Source organism: Mesoplodon bidens, assembly GCF_964165515.1.
Source record: "Mesoplodon bidens genome assembly, chromosome: 4".
Classification (NCBI taxonomy): Eukaryota; Metazoa; Chordata; class Mammalia; order Artiodactyla; family Ziphiidae; genus Mesoplodon; species Mesoplodon bidens.
In genome coordinates, this window is record NC_138160.1 from 129540145 (window position 1) to 129560860 (window position 20716).

Genomic DNA, 20716 nt, shown 5'->3' on the forward strand with positions numbered 1-20716 from the left:
ACACCTCACGCGCGCCTGGCCTCTCGCTGCGCATGTGCGGCACCTCAGCGCGGGCATTCTGGGAGATGTAGTTTGCAGTCGGAGGAAACGCTCCAGCGAGCCCCGCGCGAGGCAGCGTCTTCTGCGCATGTGTGCCCTCCAAGTCCTCACGGTGGTGACCCCGCGCGGCGGTGAGGCCCGAGAGGTTAAGCTCCTCACTTGGCTGGCCTTGATCGGGGCTGGAGGTGCGCCGTGCAGAGGAAGATGGCGCGGGTATGAGGTGGGTGGGGAATAATAGGGCTCAGCCGGACCTCGGGGTAGAGGCGTGGACCGGCGTATGTCAAAAGCTACAGTGACCCTCCCCAGCCCGAGTTCGTGAGCCCCGGGTGGGCGGGCTCCCGGGACTGCGTTCTTACGGGTCGCGGATCGGGCGATGCAGGGGCTCTGCAGGTGTGGCGATCCGGAGCGCATCCGCCGGTGGCAGGAGCGCACAAGTGGTTAATGCCCGGAGCGCCCTCTGGGGTGTGGAAAGAGAACCAAGCTTTACTGAAGGTCTGAATTGTTGCCCGTGGAATGCTACCTGCTTTTCCAAAGGTGTCTAGCTTTAACCCCATAGCAACCCTGTAAGTCAGTTTTTCATACTATGGGTTGAAACCCAGTACGGTCGTGAGTATGGGTGATGAAATCTGTTCAGTTAGTAAAGACTAGTATTTTTATTTGCCAGTGCCTTTTAAAAGTTGGGTTATAATTTACGTAGAATAATTGGCACGTAACTTACAGAGAATAAAAATGTAAAAATTGTTGTATACACCCATTTAACCACCACACCATCAAAATACAAAACATTTTAATCCCCCAGAAAGTTCTGAACCTTCCCAGTCGATCATTCCCCCCGTATGCTGAGAAACAACCAGTTTTCCACTTTCTACAGGTTAATTTTGCCTTTATAGAACAACATATAAATGGAATCCTATAGTATGTACTCTTGTATGTGAACATTTAAAAAAATAAAATACTGTAAAATATCACGTATGTATCCCATGTAATAAGCATTGTTTTATGAAACTTACTATAACTACATATGTATTGTTTTTCAGTGACTATTTTTTTGAGCGTCTGTGAGCCAAACACTTTCCTGGTGCTGGCTATTGACTATTCAGACAAAAATCCCTGCCTTTATGAAATTTTAGTTTTAGCTAAGTAGAGATAGTCAATAAACAATAAGCATAATAAATCAGTAAATTATGTAGTATACTAGAAGGTGATGTGTTATACACAAAGAAAAAGTAGATCTGGGTAAGGGAAATGGGAGAAGGGTTAATTTTAAATTAGGTAGACAGGGAGCCCTCCTTGGTATCTGACTAAAGTCTTGATGAAATAGTGGAAGTGTGTGCTGGCCAGAGGGAACAGCTAGCATGGACATGAGTGTGCACACACACAAACACACACACCCCTACATTAACATTAGGTTGTTTTGTAAAATATATTTGTTAGCTTAATTTAAAAAGGGGTGGGCGGGTAAAGTCACTGGTACAACACAGGTATTATTTCCAATTTTACTGAGGCTCAGGAAGGTGAAGTGACTTGCTCAAGGTCAAATAGCCAGCAGGTAAATTCGAGCCCAGATATTTGTTTCCAACTCTCCTACTTTTTACAACATGTCTCCTAGCCTAAAACACAGCATTTGACTGAACTCTGCTCCTCCTCAGCTTAAACCACAGGGACCTGCACCTCAGTTCCCCTGGGGCAGATTCCAGACAGACTGGTGAATGAATCTCACCATGTGGACACTATATTTCCAAGTCTATAGATGTCTTTGCCTAGATCCTTGGTCCCACTGAGAACCCAATATTGGTGCATCCTACTTTCAAACTGTAGCCTATCTGTAGTCCTACAGCCCTGGTTGGAGTCCACAGAACTCATGACTAGAGGGTCAGAGAAGGGTGTACATCAACTACCACTTACATTTTGATAAATTTCTGACAACATCATTTTTGATTATTACAAATTTACTTGGGGGGTATATATCTATTTGACTAACCAGTTCTTTAATTTGTTCCAATTTTAAGTCTGTTAAAAAGTGCTACAACAGATATCCTTGTAGCTAAATCTTAGTGCAAATCTGTGGTTTTCTCTCAATGAATTCTGGAGGACCCAGGGGAAATTCTCCCACAGTGGCTTCTTCAACCCAACTGTTGAGGCAGCTGTGTATGGGTTGTTATGGTCACCTGTGTCAGGGTTTATTACACCAGTGATTCTGGAATCTTCAAGTCATACCTGGTCTCACATGGCTCATTCTCTTAAACCTATCTCTATCTTCATAGATCTCTGCCTTTACCCAAGGGTTACAGAAAATGACCAAGTCCCAGGTGAGTTAGTTTGTTTTGCTATACAGGACCAGTAGTACACGATTGTAAAAATGACCACATGAGCTGAAATAGTTCAAACCAATCTTAATAATCAATGAGATTTTCCCCATTGGTTATAATTATTCTGTGACCTTAAACTTTTTTGTCAAAACATTGAATCCTCTCTTGGTTATACAAGTATAGGGAAATAAAAAATAATAAAAACAAATATTTAGTACACTGTAATTTGAAACATTGAGAAAGTGTTTTATTCTTCATTAAAAAGCTTATCAAGAACGGTTTGAACAGTGCCTTCTCATTGTATAACTTTTGACACTGAGTAAGCATTTTTTCTATGGCTTGACATATTGGCAAATTGGATCAGCTTCCAATATTTGATCCTTTGCATTTAGGACAGTCAGCTCTGGACATGTAGTGGGTACTCAGTAAATAATTGTTTAATGACTTATTATTAAATGAATGGCCTAATGGGTAATTATTTCACAAGTATAAAGTATTTCAAATAGGAGTTTTGTGTCATGCACAAAATAGAACATAAATCTAGACAAACAGGCATCAAAGCACAGTGCTGGAGAAACAGAATGAGACCAGTTTAGTGTAATATCCCCAAAAACGAAATGGGACTAAATTTTGGGAAGCATTGTCAACTAATGAACATGGTTAGAAACAAGTTGCCATGCATTTTTGTCCATTTTATGCATTATAGATAATTTTAGTTGGAATAGGAATGTGTTGTTACAGAGACCAGTAACATTCAAGGACGTGGCTGTGGATTTCACCCAGGAGGAGTGGCAGTATCTGGGCCCTCCCCAGAGGGATCTGTCCTGGGACGTGATGCTGGAGAACTATATCAACCTCATCTCAGTGGGTGAGGACCATTTCCCAGTGTTGATTGGTATGCACCTGGTTGACTGCTTTTCCTTTCTCAGTTGCTCCAAATTGCCAGCCCTCTGAAATACTTTTACTAGTGTGGCTCTGAGTCTCAGTTGGTGACAACTGACAATCTTTGGGGAGATATGGCTACACATTTGTTTAAAAAACCTCTTTTTAAGGTACAAGTGAGCACCTTTATCAGGCAGTCCCTGATGAAGCTGAGAGTTCAAAGGACCTGAAGCCCAAGTAGCTAGGTCCAAATCCCTTATCATTTCTCATTGACAGAATATAAAACCACCAAGCCTGCTGTGATCTACCAGTTGGAACAAGGAGAAGAACCATGGATGGTGACGAGAGAAATCTCAAGTTGGAGATACCCAGGTGAGTTAGGTGAAGAGTTGTGTGGATGGAAGTGAATGAAATGAAGTTCACAGTTGGTTAATGAGGGCTGGCATCTTTGAGAAATATCCTTCAGATTCTCTTCATAAAGGCCTCGGACCTTTGGAAATAACTAGGGACAGTTAACATAAATTTCATATCTACCTGAACACCATTTCTGTGTACCACCTTCACATATTAATGTGGTTTTTTTTGCATGGCTGTTAGAGAGTTACATTTTCTCCTTCAGGTGTATTCTGCCTGTGATCCCTATCAACTTCATTTAGGACCTTGAGAAGACATTTTTCTCTTTTTTAAAATTGTGACAAAATATAGACAACATAAAATTTATTTTTTAAGTGTACAGTTTAGTGGTATTAAGTACATTCACATTGTTGTGAGACCATTACCACCATCCATCTCTAGAACTCTTTCATCATCACAAACTGAAATCATTAAATAATAACTCTCTGTTCCACCTTCCCCCAGCCACTGGTACCCACTATTCTACTTTCTATAGCTACGAATTTGACTATTCTAGATATAACTCATATAAGTAGAATCTTAGAATATTTGTCCTCTTGTATCTGATTTATTTCACTTAGCATAATATCTCAAAGGTCATCTATATTGTAGCATGTGTCAGAGTGTCATTCCTTTTTATGGCTGAATAATTTCCATTGTAGTATATACCAAATTTTATTTATCCATTCATCTACCAGTGAACATTTGAGTTGTTACCTTTTAGTTGTTGTGAATATTGCTTCTATGAACATTGGTGTACAAATATCTGTTTGAGTCCCTGCTTTCAATTCTTTCAGGTATATACTCAGAAGGGAAATTGCTGGATCATGTGGTAATTCTCTATTTACATTTTTAAGGAATTCCCATGATATTTTCCACAGCTACTGCACAATTTTACATTCCCACCACAATGCACAAGTGTTCCAATTTCTCCACATCCTCACCAACACTTGTTATTTTCTAGTTTTTTTAAATAAATAGTCATCCTAATTGGTATGAAGTGGTATCTCATTATGGTTTTGATTTGCATTTCCCTAGTGATTAGTGATGTTGAGCATCTTTTCATGTGCTTATTGGCCATTTGTATATCTTCTTTGAAGAAGTGTCTATTCAAGTTCTTTGCCTATTTTATTTTATTTTAATGTATTTATTTTATTTTATTTTTGGCTGCGCTGGGTCTTTGTTGCTGCGCAGGTTTTCTTTAGTTGTGGTGAGCGGGGGCTACTCTTCCTTGCAGTGCATGGGCTTCTCATCACGGTGGCTTCTCTTGTTGCGGAGCACAGGCTCTAGGCACACGGGCTTCAGTAGTTGTGGCTTGCAGGCTCTAGAGCGCAGGCTCAGTAGTTGTGGTACACGGGCTTAGTTGCTCCATGGTATGTGGGATCTTCCCGGACCAGGGCTCGAACCCATGTCCCCTGCACTGGCAGGTGGATTCTTAACCACTGTGCCAACAGGGAAGCCCCCCTCTTTGCCTATTTTAAAACTGAGTTGTTTCTTTATATATTCTGGTTATTAATCCTTTACAAAATACATGATTTGCAAGTATTTTCTCACATTCTGTGGGAATGTAAAATTGTGCAGTAGCTGTGGAAAATATCATGGGAATTCCTTAAAAATGTAAATAGAGAATAGAGAATTACCACATGATCCAGCAATTTCCCTTAATAGTGTCCTTTGACACACAAAAGGTTTTAATTTTTTTTTTTTTTTTTTGGTGCAGTACGTGGGCCTCTCCGTGCTGTGGCCTCTCCCGTTGCGGAGCACAGGCTCCAGACGCGCAGGCCCAGCGACCATGGCTCACAGGCCCAGCCGCTCCGCGGCACGTGGGATCCCCCCGGACCAGGGCACGAACCCGTGTCCCCTGCATCGGCAGGCAGACTCTCAACCACTGCGCCACCAGGGAAGCCCCAAAAGGTTTTAATTTTGATGAAATCCAGTTTACCTATTTTTTCTTTTGTTGCCTATGCTTTTGGTGTTACATCCAAGAAATCATTGCCAAATCCAACTCCATGAGGCTTTTTTCTGTATTTTCATCTAAGTGTTTGATCTTTTTTTTTTTTTTGGCCACTCTGCGGTCAAGTGGGAAATTAGTTCCCCAATCAGGGATCAAACCTGCACCCCCTGCAGTGGAAGTGCAGAGTCTTAACTACTGGACCACCAGAGAAGTCCCAAATAAATGTTTTATCATTTTAACTCTTTAAGTCTTTGATCTGTCTTCAGTTAATTTTTGTATATGACATAAGATAAGGATACAACTTCATTCTTTTGCATGTAGGTATCCAGTTTTCCTAGCACCATTTATTGAAAAGACTGTCCTTTCCCCATTGAATGATCTTGGTACTCTTGTAGAAAATCATTTAACCATATACATGAGAGTTTATTTCTGGGCTCTCTATTCTATTCCTTTGGTCTGTCTATCTGTCTTTATGTCATTACCACACTGTCTTGATCACTGTGGCTTTGTAGTATGTTTTAAAATCAGGAAGTGTTAGTTATCCAACTTTGTTCTTTTTTTGGAGTGTTTGACTACTCGGAGTCCCTTGAGATTCCATGTGAATTTTAAGATGGATTTTTCTATCTCTGCTAAAAAGTCACTGCGGTTGGACCTAGAGTTTTTGATCTTCATTTCTCTAGCATTCTAGCCTACCCACCATCACCCTTGCGTTGTCATAGTGTCTTTTTTTTTTTAACATTGTATTAATTTCCCAGGGCTGCAATTTAAAAATTACCACAAACTAGGCTTAAAACAACAGAAATTAATTGTCTTACAGGTATGGAGGCCAGAAGTTCAAACTCAAGGAACTTCTGGCCTCATGGAGTTTGGGGCCCAGCATGGTGGTACATGAAAGCACTCTGGTTCCCCAACCTGTGAACTTTCTGAACCCCCTCCTTTAGGGTTTTTTTGGAGGCTCCATTACATAGGCACAATTGATTAAATCATTGGCCACTGGTGAGTACTTCAGCCTCCAGCCCTTCTCCCCTCTCTGGAAGTTGAGGCATGGAACTGAAAGTTCCAGCCCTCTAATCACATGGTTGGCTCCACTGGCAACCAGCCCCGATCCTTAGATGCTTCCCATAAGTCACTTATTAACATAACACAAGACACCTTTATGACTTTCATCACTTAGGAAATTACAAGGGTTTTTGGAGCTCTGTGCCAGAAACAGGGACAAAGATGAAATATATATTTCTTATTATAAATCACAGTATCACTGGGATAAAAGATATGTGTTGAAGCCTCTGGGGTTCCAGTGGTAGACATAGAATAGAAATTTACTCACTTTCTTTAAAGAGTGATGACTTACATGTTGGGAACTGGGCCAGGAAGCTCAGTAGCATTGTCAAATTCTGAGCCAAGGGGTGCCTTTATTGCTCTGGATATAGGTAGCATAAATGTAACAGTAGTCAAGTACTGTCAGAAGTTTATAAAATATCAATAGATGAAAATGAAGATTGATAGGAATTTAGATACAGGGTGAGAAATCTACTGCTTAAGATTACATTAATAGAATCCAGATGCTTGGAAAACATGATATAAAGCAGAAAGTGGCAAGAACATAGTTGTCTGAGGATCAGTAATAATAAATATAATATCTAACTAGTGAAACATTACATGCTAGGCAGTATTCTGAGTACTTAAAGCGATTGACTCGTTTAATCCTCACAAAACCCTGTAAGATAGGTGATATTATTATCCTTTTTTATAGAAGGGGAAATTGAGGCCCAAAGAGATTAACTTGACCTGTGTCACACATCTAATTAGTGATGAAGCTAAGATTGTAATCTGGATTGAGAGCCCACATGCTTAACGACAATTCATTTTCCATCTGTGGTAGGTAGAGAGCAAGGTAGGGAGAGCATTTAAAGTCAGGATTGATTCAGTATCTATGAACTATTATAGAATAATACACACTCAGTAATCAGAATTTAGCAGTGACTCTAATCCTGAGGCAAGCTTGGCTTATCCTATGGCATATTTTCCTCTTACTGGACATAGGAATTCCTGTGCCCTCACACCTATACAAGAATGAATTACCATTATACTGGCTACAAAAGTGTTCCTGTTTACAAGTAGAATTGATGGTTTTATAAAATCAGTTTCATGCTGCTGGATGAATAGACAAGAGCTCAATGACACTGGAAGCAAAGAGACAAGTGAAGATTAAACTACAGCAATCCAACAATGAGTTGATGAGACACTAGCTCAAATCTCTCTATTCCTCATCCAGTCCTTCCTTTATTTCCTCTAATCACCATTTTACCCTAGTCACTTTTATTTCTCCTAGATGGGCTCTTCCCATTGACCCTGTAGCAGCTGTTCTTCTTTGTTCCTTTTTACTACTTCTTGGCATTATTTCCATTTTTCTCCCCAGTTTACAGTCTTGTTTGCATATAGTCAAATATATTTATGTTCATTGTCACATTATCTAGTTCTTTTACTACTACTACAGTTTTTTTAAAAGTTGTGCCTTTCCTGCTAAGCTCAGGGGTATAGATTCCATTTAGCCTTGGTATTTCTGTTAATATGGATACTGGGTCTGCAAGTAAAGATTCAATCTCACAACAGTGCAAAAAGCTATGAGTCATAATACGTTAGCAGAAATATTCACCGACATATAGTTTATTATGCTCCCTTCTAGAAAAAGTCTGGCAAGTTGATGACCACATGGAGAGGCACCAAGAGAACCAAGGAACACTTTTCAGGCATGTTGCATTCATTGACCAGAAAACTGTGACAGAGGAAAAGTGTAACAATTGTAATGCACTTGAAAATAGATGTCATCTGAGCACAGCCTTTGTTTCTTCAAAACTAAGACTCCAAAGACATGACTCATATGGTAGAAGTTTTAACTATTTAGACTTATTTAGTGGTGACAGAAGATATGCAAGAAAGAATGAATGTAGTGAATGTGGGAAAGCCTTCTTCCAGAAGTCAGACCTCATTATACATAAGAGAACTCATACAGGAGAAAAGCCCTTTGTATGTACTGAGTGTGGGAAAGGCTTCAGCAAGAAATCAAATCTCATTATACATCTGAGAATCCATACTCTAGAGAAACCTTATGAGTGTACTGAATGTAGAAAAGCTTTCTCCCATAAGTCACACCTCATTGAACATCAGAGAATTCACACTGGGGAGAAACCCTATGAGTGTAATGAGTGTGGGAAAGCCTTTTTCCAAAAATCACAGCTCAATATTCACCAGAGAACTCAGACTGGGGAGAAACCCTACGTGTGTGATGAATGTGGGAGAGCCTTCAGCATGAAGTCACACCTCTTTGTACACAGGAGAGAAACCTTATGTGTGTACCAGGTGTGAGAGAGCTTTCAGTGAAGTGTCCTGCCTTATTAGACATAAGAAAATCCATACTGGGGAGAAACATTATGAATGTAATGAGTGTAAAAAAGCCTTTTCTGAGAAGTCTGACCTCATTATACATCACAGAACTCACACAGGAGAAAAACCCTATGGATGCAATCAATGTGGGAAAGCCTTCAGACATAGCTCAGCCCTCTGTCACCATAAGAGGACTCATAAAGAAAAAGTTTCTTAAAAGAGAAACTAATGTGGGAATATCTTCAACTAAAAATTACAGTGACAGAAAGCCTTCATTAGAAATCAAACCTTATTATGTATCAAGAAGTCTTAAGAAGAAGCCTATTAATTCAACAAATTTAAAGTATGTAGCTATATTTCTGTAGAAATCATATTTCAGATGTGATGCCAAAGTATTTCTTGAAGATATTACAGAAAGTACACCTCCTTGTTAAAGGATAAATGCTTACTGTGGACTACAAAGACTTTTGAAATATTAATAAGTGGGCTAGTCAAAACAAAATTATAAAATCATATATGGACAGTCTGCAAAATATGAAAGCATTATATTCCAAACTGTTCTACATTACATTATGCACCACATAATGTAAATCATATAGGTATTGGAATTGCTTACGTGAAGCTAACAATTACAAATATAAAATAAGTATTATATATGTAGAATGCCATTACCAATTATTTTCCACATTAAATAGTACTATTTTTTCTTTTTTTAATTATTTATTTTTAATTTTTTTTTATTTTTTGGCTGTGCTGCACAGCTTGCAGGATCTTCATTCCCCAACCAGAGATTGAACCCAGGCCATGGCAGTGAAAGTGCAGAGTCCTAACCACTGGACCACCAGGGAATTCCCTATTTTTTCTTCTTTTAACAAAGTATGAATTGTAACAAAACATAGGGCATCCTAAATAAGAATTCTAAAGTATAAAATAAACTTTTTTCCTGTTGTTTGTTGGCATATATAAAAGACTCCTGCTACTTCTTGATCAGTGATAAGAGTATGTAAATGTATTGTTATTTACATAAAGTATATATGAGACAGATATCATATGAGAGTGAGCAAAAGAAAGTAGCCATGGCCTCTTACAACACTCACTACAATTTAAATAGTTGTTTTTGGTGACTAAATTACCCCTTTTTTTTTTTTTTTTTTTGAGGTACGTGGGCCTTTCACTGTTGTGGCCTCTCCTGTTGTGGAGCACAGGCTCCGGACGCTCAGGTTCAGCGGCCATGGCTCACGGGCCCAGCCGCTCCGCGGCATGTGGGATCTTCCCGGACCGGGGCACGAACCCGTATCCCCTGCATCAGCAGGCAGACTCTCAACCACTGCGCCACCAGGGAAGCCCAACCCCTTTTTATATACTGTTATTGTCCCCCCAGATCCATATGTTGAAGCCCTAACCCCCATTGTCTCATAATGTGACTGTATTTGGATATGGGGCCTTTAAAGAGTAATTAAGTTAAAATGAGGCCATTAGGTGGGCCCTAATCAGTCTGACTGGTGTCCTTATAAGAAGGGATTAGGATACCAGGGATACAGATACAGAGAGGAAAGGCCATGTAAAGAGACAGCAGGAGTGTGGCCTCAGAGGAAACCAACCCTGCCTGCCCCTTGATCTTGGACTTCTAACCATAACTGTGAGAAAATAGATTTCTGGGGTTTTTTTGTTGTTTTTTTTTTTTTGCGGTATGCAGGCCTCTCACTGTTGTGGCCTCTCCGTCGCAGAGCACAGGCTCCGGACGTGCAGGCTCAGCGGCCATGGCTCACGGGCCCAGCCACTCCGCAGCATGTGGGATCTTCCCGGACCGGGGCACAAACCCGTATCCCCTGCATTGGCAGGCGGACTCTCAACCACTGCGCCACCAGGGAAGCCCCAGATTTCTGTTTTTTAAGCCAGCCAGTCTGTGGCATGATTTTTTGGCAGTCCTAGCAAATTAATATACATACTATTATTCATTTTCACTGGATTACTTCATAAGTTTGAGTATACAAACTATAAATACTACACAATCTAACAATATGATTGGAGGCTTGTTGTACTATGCACCATTTCTATCTATTTGGCATTTCCTAATTCACCTGTGATAGAATAATAAGAAATACTTTTCATTAGGGTTTTACAGTTCAGAAATACAGGGACTTTTTTCAGAGAGAAGTATTCATTTTAAAAAATAAAATCCGGGCTTCCCTGGTGGCGCAGTGGTTGAGAGTCCGCCTGCCGATGCAGGGGACACGGGTTCGTGCCCCGGTCTGGGAGGATCCCACGTGCCGCGGAGCGGCTGGGCCCGTGAGCCATGGCTGCTGAGCCTGCGCATCCGGAGCCTGTGCTCTGCAAGGGGAGAGGCCACAGCAGTGAGAGGCCCGCCTACCGCAAAAAAAAAAAAAAATAAAATAAAATAAAATAAAATCCATTCAATGGTGGGGGGGTAGATACCCTGTAAATTTCCATGTAAACATCCATGGCATTAGAAATCAACTTCTCCCTTATTTATTAATTTTAAATGAAACCTCATTTTTTCCTAAAGTGAGTTTTAACAGAGAATTATGTACACAGGTGAAAAACATACAAGAGGTGGTGTAAGAGCTCTCGTTCTGCAGGCAACCAGATTCTAGATTCTAGATCTTCTTTGAGCCTTATTTTCTCTTCTGTGAATTAGAGATAACAATGCCCTAATTTGTTGGGTTATTGCAAAGATTATACAAGATAGTCTATGTACGGTATTCATAAGATGTTAGCTATTTTTATGTTTTTCAAGGGTACAATTGGAACTTTAATTCTAATTAGAAAGATAGGGAAACGATTCACTGTAATCAGGGCTGTGATAGAGGGAGATAGAAAGGACTTGGGGGAGGGGGTGTCACATGCATCATTCTATTTCATTCTCACAAGGCTATGAGCCTGGAACCACTGCCCTACATTGCCCCTATATTAAGTCACTGATTTAGAGGTTGGTCCTAGAAGTGTATTGCCTGTGTAACAAAATAAAATATGTGACATTGGCCTAGCACTTGGGCAGTGAGAAAACATGTCAAAGGCTGAAAAGATGATGACAAACTGGCAAAACAATTGGTAAAATTGTCTCCATTACATACACCTACTGTGCTAACAGCTCTAGAAGATATTAGAGAACAGAGTGTTAGTAATGTTTGCTCACTGTTATTAGCTGCATTTGGCAAGCTTTTACAAGAAAGAGATAAACTCAGGAAAAATTAGTGATTGACAAGCCAAAATAAAAGCAAATAGTCCAGAAATTTGGGGGCCTACAGAATTTTTTTTAATTAATTAGTTTATTTATTTTTGGCTGCATTGGGTCTTCGTTGCTGAGCGTGGGCTTTCTCTAGTTGTGACGAGCAGGGGCTACTCTTCATTGAGGTGCGCAGGCTTCTCATTGCGGTGGCTTCTCTTGTGGAGCACGCGCTCTAGGCATGTGGGCTTCAGTAGTTGTGGCACGCGGCCTCAGTAGTTGTCGCTTGTGGGCTCTAGAGGGCAGGCTCAGTAGTTGTGGCACATGGGCTTAGTTGCTCCTTGGCATGTGGGATCTTCCCGGACCAGGGCTCAAACCCATGTCCCCTGCATTGACAGGCGGATTCTTAACCACTGCACCACCAGGGAAGTCCCCCTACAGAATTTTTTTTAAATTATTTCTAGACTTCTTTTTTTTTTTTTTTTTTTTTTTTTTTTTTTTTTTTTTTTTTCTTTTTGCGGTATGCGGGCCTCTCACTGTTGTGGCCTCTCCCGTTGCGGAGCACAGGCTCCGGACGCGCAGGCCCAGCGGCCATGGCTCACGGGCCCAGCCGCTCCGCGGCATATGGGATCCTCCCAGACCGGGGCACGAACCCGTATCCCCTGCATCGGCAGGCGGACTCTCAACCACTGCGCCACCAGGGAGGCCCTATTTCTAGACTTCTAATAGTTGAGAATGATTTAAAAGGTTCTGAGAATCGACAACCTGATAAACCTTTCAGTGAAATAAAGTGACTTAGAAGAAAGATCTTGTTGAAGTCTGATATCTTCAAAGTGTCTCATCTGCCCACCCCAGCTCCATGTTACAGGAGCTCAATTTTAGTCAGCTCCAACTGAGAAGACTTGGGCTCCCGTTCCCAGCCTAGCTCTTTCTTATACAGTAGCTCTACCCAAGACAAGGTAGGCCAAGAATACTGGGGCCCTGATCCACCCCCCTCCAGGCTTTATGTTTGTAGGGCAAATGTTCCACGCCAGCGGGTGATGGGGGACCAAAAGCTGAAAGGACAGCAGGCTATTTTCCCAACTCCCACTCATAGAGCAGAGGTTCCATACTGGGAGGAGTAAATCAAAAAGACCTCGGGCTTCCATTTCTCCTCCCAAATCCCACTTGCAGGGAGGAGTTTCCATGCCAAGAGGAGAAACCAAGAAGCTTCCTCAGCTCCAATGCAGTAGTGTAGACATCTGTCCAGGGAGAGAGGCAAGAGGGAGGACTGGAAGCTCCAGAGCTCCACAGAGGGACCTGACTTATTTTGTACACAGTGTGGAGGAATGCTTGACTTCAGACATTGTTGAAAACAGAGATCTTAGTGGCAAGCAATTAGAATTCTATTCCATAAAATAAGTAGCAACAAATGAAATAGCAGGCCACCCAAAAGTTTAACAGAGGGAACCAGAGAAATAGCTTAAAAAGTGCCCTGGAAGATCACAGTTGTCCCTGTCTGGAAGGCTGTGCACACATGTAGGTTTCACACTCAGAACCAACCGGAGCAGGCACTTGAAAGGTATAGTCACTAACTGAACATAGGCCAGACTTGAAAGAATTCTCTAAGTCACACACAGATCCATTAGCAGAGAGTGGAAGCTTTACTAGCTCAAGGGACTTAGGCACACCTCTGACCAATCACTGGCTGAACATTACAATAATTTGGACCCAGGGGTGACTTCTAGGAAGCCAGGCTTGGGGTGGGAGATGGGGGAACTGAGCAGTAACATCAGAGACTATACATGGTGAAGGAAAATAGACTTCACAAAATTAGTCCAGGAAAGCTACTTTAAAAAACTAACAAAATAAAACAGAGCAAATTCACAAGCCCTGAAGGGGATGTATCAGAACCCAAAGTTCCTACTAGTATCTAGTTCCTACTAGTATCTCAAAAACTGTGAGAGATGCAAAGAAACCGGAATAGTATAACCCTTGTACAGGAAAAACAGTGGCAATAGAAACTATCTTTGAGGAGGCCCAAATGTTAAACTTTTAAGGCAAACACTCCAAAAATAGCTATTATAAATATGTTCAAAAGCTACAGGGAACTATGTTCATGAAAGTAGCTCATGAATAGAGAATGTCAATAGATAAAATTATTTGAAAGAACCAAATGAATTCTGGAGTTGAGAAGTACAATACCTGAAATAAAGATTCACTGTAGGGGATCAACAGTAGATTTAAGTTGGCAGAAGAATGAGTGAATTTGAAAATAGATCATTAGACATGATATGATCTGAGAACAGAGAGAAAAAAAGAATGAAGTAAAATGAACTGAGCAGACTTCCGGTTTCTTATCTGACAGAAAGATCTTAGAATTTGTCACTATCATGTTCACAACCAGAAAAAAATCTGAACAAGTTGGAAATCAACAATTCTTCTCACTTCCTATAGAGAATTTAGGTTACAGGACAAACTCCTTCCCTGAAAACTAGAGAAAAAGGAAGATACTGAGAGGTTACTAGGAACAAGCTCACCAGAGGAGCCAGTATAGGTAGGAACACTTAGATTGTAATTGATGAATTGCTGGAGACTCAGTGTGAAGTAGACTGAGAGTTAAAAACTCTCAGGGTTCAGTCTTAGGGGGACCTCCACACTTTCATGAGTCATCTCCAGGAACCGCCCCAAGTTCTTCAGGTAATGATCAGAAAAAAGTTCCTTCCTGCCTCTGACAGAGGGAGCAGAAAAGTAACCCTTTTGAAATATACCCAGAGGATTCTGTTCTTTTTAAGATAGGACTTGCATCCAAAGAAACTGTTTTCACCAGAGCCTAAGGGAAGAACTATTTTTAAGAAGGGGCTTGCATCAAAAGAAACTATTTTAACTTGAGGGAAGGAAAATATTCCACTCCGCCCCTCTCTAGTCTTTGACATGGAGGAAAAGAAATATCCAACACGGCCCCCCTTTAACCTTCATGTCTCACCTGGGGGGCAGGAGAAGCTAAGAACACTTGTAAAAGTCACAGCCTCAAATCACAGCCTCACTAAAAGACTGGCGCCTAATCATAGGATTATAGAATGCTCCCCTCCCTCCACATCTTACCATCACATCAGTCAACCTCTATAATAACAGTGGGTTACAGCTAAAATAACTGCAAAGCTCAGATGCTATTTGAGCAGAAGTGTTTAGAGAAAACTAAAGATAACACAGGAGACAAAAATAAGGACACTGGAGGAAATTTTACCTCTCACATCTACAGCAAACAAAAAACTCAGCCAAACTGCTAGCTAGGTAAACATAAAATTGGTGTTGGAGAATTGGTGTAGAAAAACGTGCACATTTGGCATCAGGAGTGGTGTCAGAAAAAAGATACCAGACCCTTCAAAAGTTTAAGGAGAAATGCTCTCTCAAACAAAATTTGAGGGAACTTGTTGCCAGTAGACCTGTCTTGCAAGAAACGTTAAAATATCTTCCCAGAAAGAAGGAAAATGATATAGGTCAGAAACTCAAGATCTCGGGACTTCCCTGGTGGCACAGTGGTTAAGAATCCGCCTGCCAACGCAGGGGACACGGGTCCGATCCCTGGTCCGGGAAGATCCCACATGCCAAGGAGCAACTAAGCCCGTGCGCCACAACTACTGAGCCTGCACTCTAGAGCCCATGAGCCACAACTACTGAAGCCCGCGCACCTAGAGCCCTTGCTCCACAACAAGAGAAGCCACAGCAATGGGAAACACGGGCACCGCAACAAAGAGTAGCCCCAGCTCACCACAACTAGAGAAAACTGGCGCGCAGCAATGAAGACCCAACGCAGCCAAAATAAATAAATTTATAAAAAGAAAAGAAAAGAAACTCAAGATCTCCATAAGGGAAGGAAGAGTGTTGGAGAAGGAATAAATTAAGGCAAAATACAATTTTTAAATTTTCCTTAGTCTTAATTGATCTAAATAATAAGTTTGTTCAAAATAACAATGGCAGTATATTGGTTGATTACAGCCTATGGGTAAATGAAAGGAATGACAGCAATGTCATAGGGATGGAGGGAGGAATTATCTTTTAATCTGTGTCTTTATACTTAAGTGAGTTTCTTGTAGACAACATGAAGCACTGCTTGCTGGTGGGAATGTAAAATGATGCAGCCACTTTGGAAAACACTCTGCAAGTTCCTCAAATGACCAAACATAGAGTTACCATAGGACCCAACAACTCCACTCCTATGTATATACCCAAGAGGAATGAAGACATATGTTCATGCAAAACCTTGTACGCAAATGCGCAAAGCACTACTCTTCACAATAACTAAAAGGTATAAACCACCTAAATGTCCACCAACTGATGAATGAGTAAACAAAATGTGGTATATCTATGTAATGGAATATTATACGGCCATAAAACAGAATGAAAGACACAATTCAACATAGATGAAGCTTGAAAACATGCTAAGTAAATGAAGCCAGTCACAAAAGACTACATATCACATGATTCAATTTATATGAACTGTCCAGAATAGACAATTCTGCAGAGACAAAGAGTAGACTAGTGGTTGCTTAGGGTTGGAGGAGGAGATGAGGAGATAAGGGGATTATGGCTAAAGGATATCAAATGTCTTTCTGAGGTGATGAAAATGTTCTGATATTGACTGTGGAGATGGCTGCACATGTCTGTAATTATACCAAAACCATTGAATTGTATATACTCTAAATGGGTGAATTGTGTGGTGTGTGAACTATATCTCCATAAATCTGTTTTTAAAGATTGAAGTGTTGGGCCTATAACATATAGAGGTATAATATATTTTACAGTGCAAAGGAAGGGAGAAAGAAAGAAGTTCTAGGGGAGTAAGGATGTGACATCAGGTGGTAACCTGAAACCACAGGAAGAACTGAAGAGTACCAGAAATGATAAATGTTTGTTTGTTTTTTTTAAGATTATTTGTGTGTATCCTTTCTTCTCTTAGTTTCTTCAAAAGACATAAAATTAGGGACTTCCCTGGCGGTCCAGTGGTTAAGACTCGGCACTTCCACTATAGGGGGCATGGGTTCGATCCCTGGTTGGAGAACTAAGATCCCACATGCCCCGTGGTGCAGCCAAAAAAACATAAAATTATATAAATCAACAATTATAACACTGTATTGTTGGATTTTAACATACATAGACAAAATATATAAAACATAGTAGCACAAAAGTGGGCAGAGTGGAGCAAATTTTCTATATATCACTGGAATTAAGTTAGTATTAATCTGAAGGAAATATGATAGAGAGAGATTGTCTAAATCCTAGAGCAATATAACAAATAACAAATAGTTTAAAAATCAATAGATACTCAGCCCTCAAAAATGGAGAGCCTAACTTCTCAGTCCTTAAGTGTATGCTATGCCTAGTGATTTCCAAAGTGAATAGTATGGAAAGAAATGGGGAAATAGTAACTTTACAGTGGAGAAACATGGACCAACACTACCTCAGACAGATGACCAATGTCAATATCAACACTGATAAGTCATGTTGATAGCATGAACCCTCAATATAATATGATGAAATGGTGCTTTACCTCTGTGGTCTTCCTGCCTTTGCAGTCCAAGCATGAGAAAAACATCAAGAAAATCTCAACAGGGGAACATTCCACAAAATCCCTGACCAGTACTTCTCAAAACTGTTGAGGTTATGAAAACAAGGAAAGTCAGAGAAACTGCTTCAGCCAAGAGGAGCCTAAGGAGACATGATCGCTAAATATAATGTAGTATCCTAGGTGGAATCCTGGAACAGAAAAAGGACATCAGATAAAAACTAAAGAAATCTGAATAAAGTGTGGACTTTAGTTAATAATGATGTATCACCATTGGTTCATTTATTGTAACAAATATACCCTAGTAATGTAATATGTTAATAGTAGAGAAACTACTTAAAATAATGGGATCAATGGTATATAAAGTCTTGACTTTAGATCTACATGCTAGAGAATCCACGAATGGAATCACTCTCTAGAAGTTGCAAAGACAGCCCTGTAGAGTGGAACAAAAGAGGCAGGGTAGGAGGGTGCTGGGCCCCTTCCTTTTTCCTTAAACAGAAATTACTTGAGAAGCATCCTGACACCTCCCCATACACAGGACATGATGGAAAAAGAGAGTTGGCGGGATTGGGAAGACCTAAGTGTATGAAGATTAAAGCATGATACACCTGTAGAAGATGGTATGAAGAACGGAATGAAGTCTGAGTAACACCCTGAAGGAGGGATGTCCAAAAGGGGGGTTGATGTGTCTAGGTGAACACATGAGCAGGAAAGGTTTTCTGTGATATATTTCTGTTAGGTTAGCAGATGGAATGCACATGTGAAGGGGGAGGCAGGGGAAGCATGTGGCGGCGGGGGTGCATGAATCTGGGATTAGAGTGATTTTAGAAACAATTTGAAGCCCGGGTCTTACCCTCTGTTCACCTGATAGAACAGAAAAATCCCTTGGGGTAGGACAAACCTTGATGAAAGACCCAGACCTCCATCTCTTTCTCTCCCGAGTGACCAGTGTTCCTTCTGGCCCTGGTCTGCTGCAGGGCAGAAATCTGCTGAGTCTTCTCCCCTCCCAGGGAGTTATACCATCATGCAGCCTTGGCTCTTGGAAAGAGTCACCATCTTGTATTCTAATATGGGTCCCATATATTCTAATATGGATAAGGCCATATTGACCACTCCGTTCATACTTGCATCTCTCCCCACAAAGGCATCTGAGTCTAGTGGCTGATAGACTATTTCTTTCTAAAAAAAAAACTTACCCTGAGTACTTTATTCATGTCCTTTCTTCTCACTGGAATTTGCCTGCCTTATGGAACACAAAGATGGTTTTTGTGGTCTTCTCCTTATAAAATAGGTCACATAGATCTACAGGTGGGCTGTATTCACTTTCTCTAAGAAGATGTCACTTGGCTTGGGAATACCAGCCAGCCATGTCTGAAATTCCAGACACAAGAGAGCCCAGAGAACTGGGTGAGGCTGCCTATAACTGCCTTGACAACTAAACCACTGATGGATTAGAATTTTTAAAATCACAGCACCGTGGAAACAGAATCACAGAATTTTGGATCTGGGTGACAGAAATCTCACATAATCCAACACCTTAACAACAACAAAAAAATCCTTATTTACTGATTGGAAGAAGTTTTTGCCCATGGAAATTGTTTGTTTGTCTGAACTTGAATACACAGGACAGGAATGGAAACATCTTCTTTGGCTGCTTGATGAAAAAAATAAAATAATCTTGAAACCCTGACAAACAGAAGCTATGCGGGAAAAGGAAAATTATTTGATCATAAGAGTCAAAAGCATTTACTCTATCAGGGTTTGAAGGTGCTGAAAGTGGAAAATTGAAAGTGAATGAGGTGGGGTGAGGAGATCAAGACAACTACTTCCTTCATCTCTTCCCTTGAAATTTCTTCATAATTAAGACTTTCATTCATCTACCTTTGGATTTAACAAATAAGGTATGAACTTTATTTTAACATGGAGGTGTGAATACCGCTACTTCTGAAATCAAGTTATAATCCCAGTCTAGTGGCAGCTTGCCTGGTGTGTCTCATGACCTTACGTAGACAATGGATACTTAAATATGACACCAAAAGCACAAGCAACAAATTGAAAAAGTAAAGAAATTGGATATTATCAAAATTTTAAAATTTTGTGCTTCAAAGGATACCATCATGTAAGTGAATAGATATGGAAGAAAAGAATGGGAGAAAACATTTTGCAAATTATATATATGATAAGGGACTTGTATCTAAAGTATATAAAGAACTCCCATTGTAAAGAAAAATAACCCAATTTAAAAACAGATACAGAATCTGAATAGACATTTTTCCAAAGAAGGTATACAAATGACCAATAAGCACATGAAAAGATGCTGAACATCACTAGCCATTGGGGGAAATGCAAATCAAAACCACAGTGAGATACAATCTCATACCCACGAAGATGGCTATAGTTGAAAAGATGGACAACAGTAACTGTTGGAAAGGATGTATAGACATTAGAACCCTCATACACTACATTGCTGATAAAAAGGTGAAATAGCGCAGCTGCTTTGGAAAACAGTCTGAAAGTTCCTCAAAAGATTAATTCACTTCTAGATATATATACAAATAAATTGGAAACATATATCCACACAAAAACTTGTACACAAGATGTTCATAGCAGCATTATTCATAATAGCCAAGAAGTGAAAGAACTTAACTCTCCATAAACTTATGAATAGATAAATAAAATCTGGCATATCCCTCCAACGGAATATTATTTGGCTATGAAAAGAAGTAAAGCACTAATGCATACTACACCATGGATGAACCTTGAAAAATTATGCTAAGTGAAACAAATGAGTCACAAGGACCACATGTTGCAATATTCCACTTACATGAAATGTCTAAATTAGGCAAATCCAGAGTCCAAGTATATTGGTGGTTGCCTAGGGCTGGGAGGGCTGGGGAGGTATGGAGAGTGACTGATAATGGATACAGAGTTTCTTTTGGGGGTGATGAAAATATTCTAAAATTGATCATGGTGATGGTCGCACCGCAATACACTAAAATATACTAAATATGCATACTAAA

The 20716-nt window shown here is 40.4% G+C and overlaps 2 protein-coding genes across 4 annotated transcripts in view; one reads left to right on the top strand and one right to left on the bottom strand.

The window, feature by feature from the left end:
* ZNF300 (zinc finger protein 300) overlaps positions 1-20716 on the bottom strand; it is a 56025-nt gene that overhangs the window by 21484 nt on the left and 13825 nt on the right. The window lies entirely within an intron of this gene.
* LOC308615829 (zinc finger protein 300-like) lies at positions 101-20414 on the top strand. Of its 2 annotated transcripts, none has more exons than XM_081231642.1 (5): positions 101-259; positions 2304-2348; positions 3090-3216; positions 3507-3602; positions 17704-20414. In XM_081231642.1, the coding sequence occupies exons 1-5, from the start codon at positions 128-130 to the stop codon at positions 17712-17714; spliced, it is 411 nt and encodes a 136-aa protein (XP_081087768.1). In that variant the 5' UTR covers positions 101-127; the 3' UTR covers positions 17715-20414. The 2 variants fall into 2 exon arrangements, with proteins under 2 accessions (XP_081087768.1, XP_081087767.1); XM_081231641.1 differs by lacking the exon at positions 17704-20414 and adding an exon at positions 9723-10127.

Bases quoted from the DNA above. Each gene is read 5' to 3' on its own strand.
- LOC308615829 (XM_081231641.1), top strand. From the start codon at position 128: ATGTGTGCCCTCCAAGTCCTCACGGTGGTGACCCCGCGCGGCGGTGAG. The intron at 260-2,303 runs GTGGGTGGGGAA...CTATCTTCATAG, and splicing joins GAAGATGGCGCGGGTATGAG to ATCTCTGCCTTTACCCAAGG. The intron at 3,217-3,506 runs GTGAGGACCATT...TCTCATTGACAG, and splicing joins TATCAACCTCATCTCAGTGG to AATATAAAACCACCAAGCCT.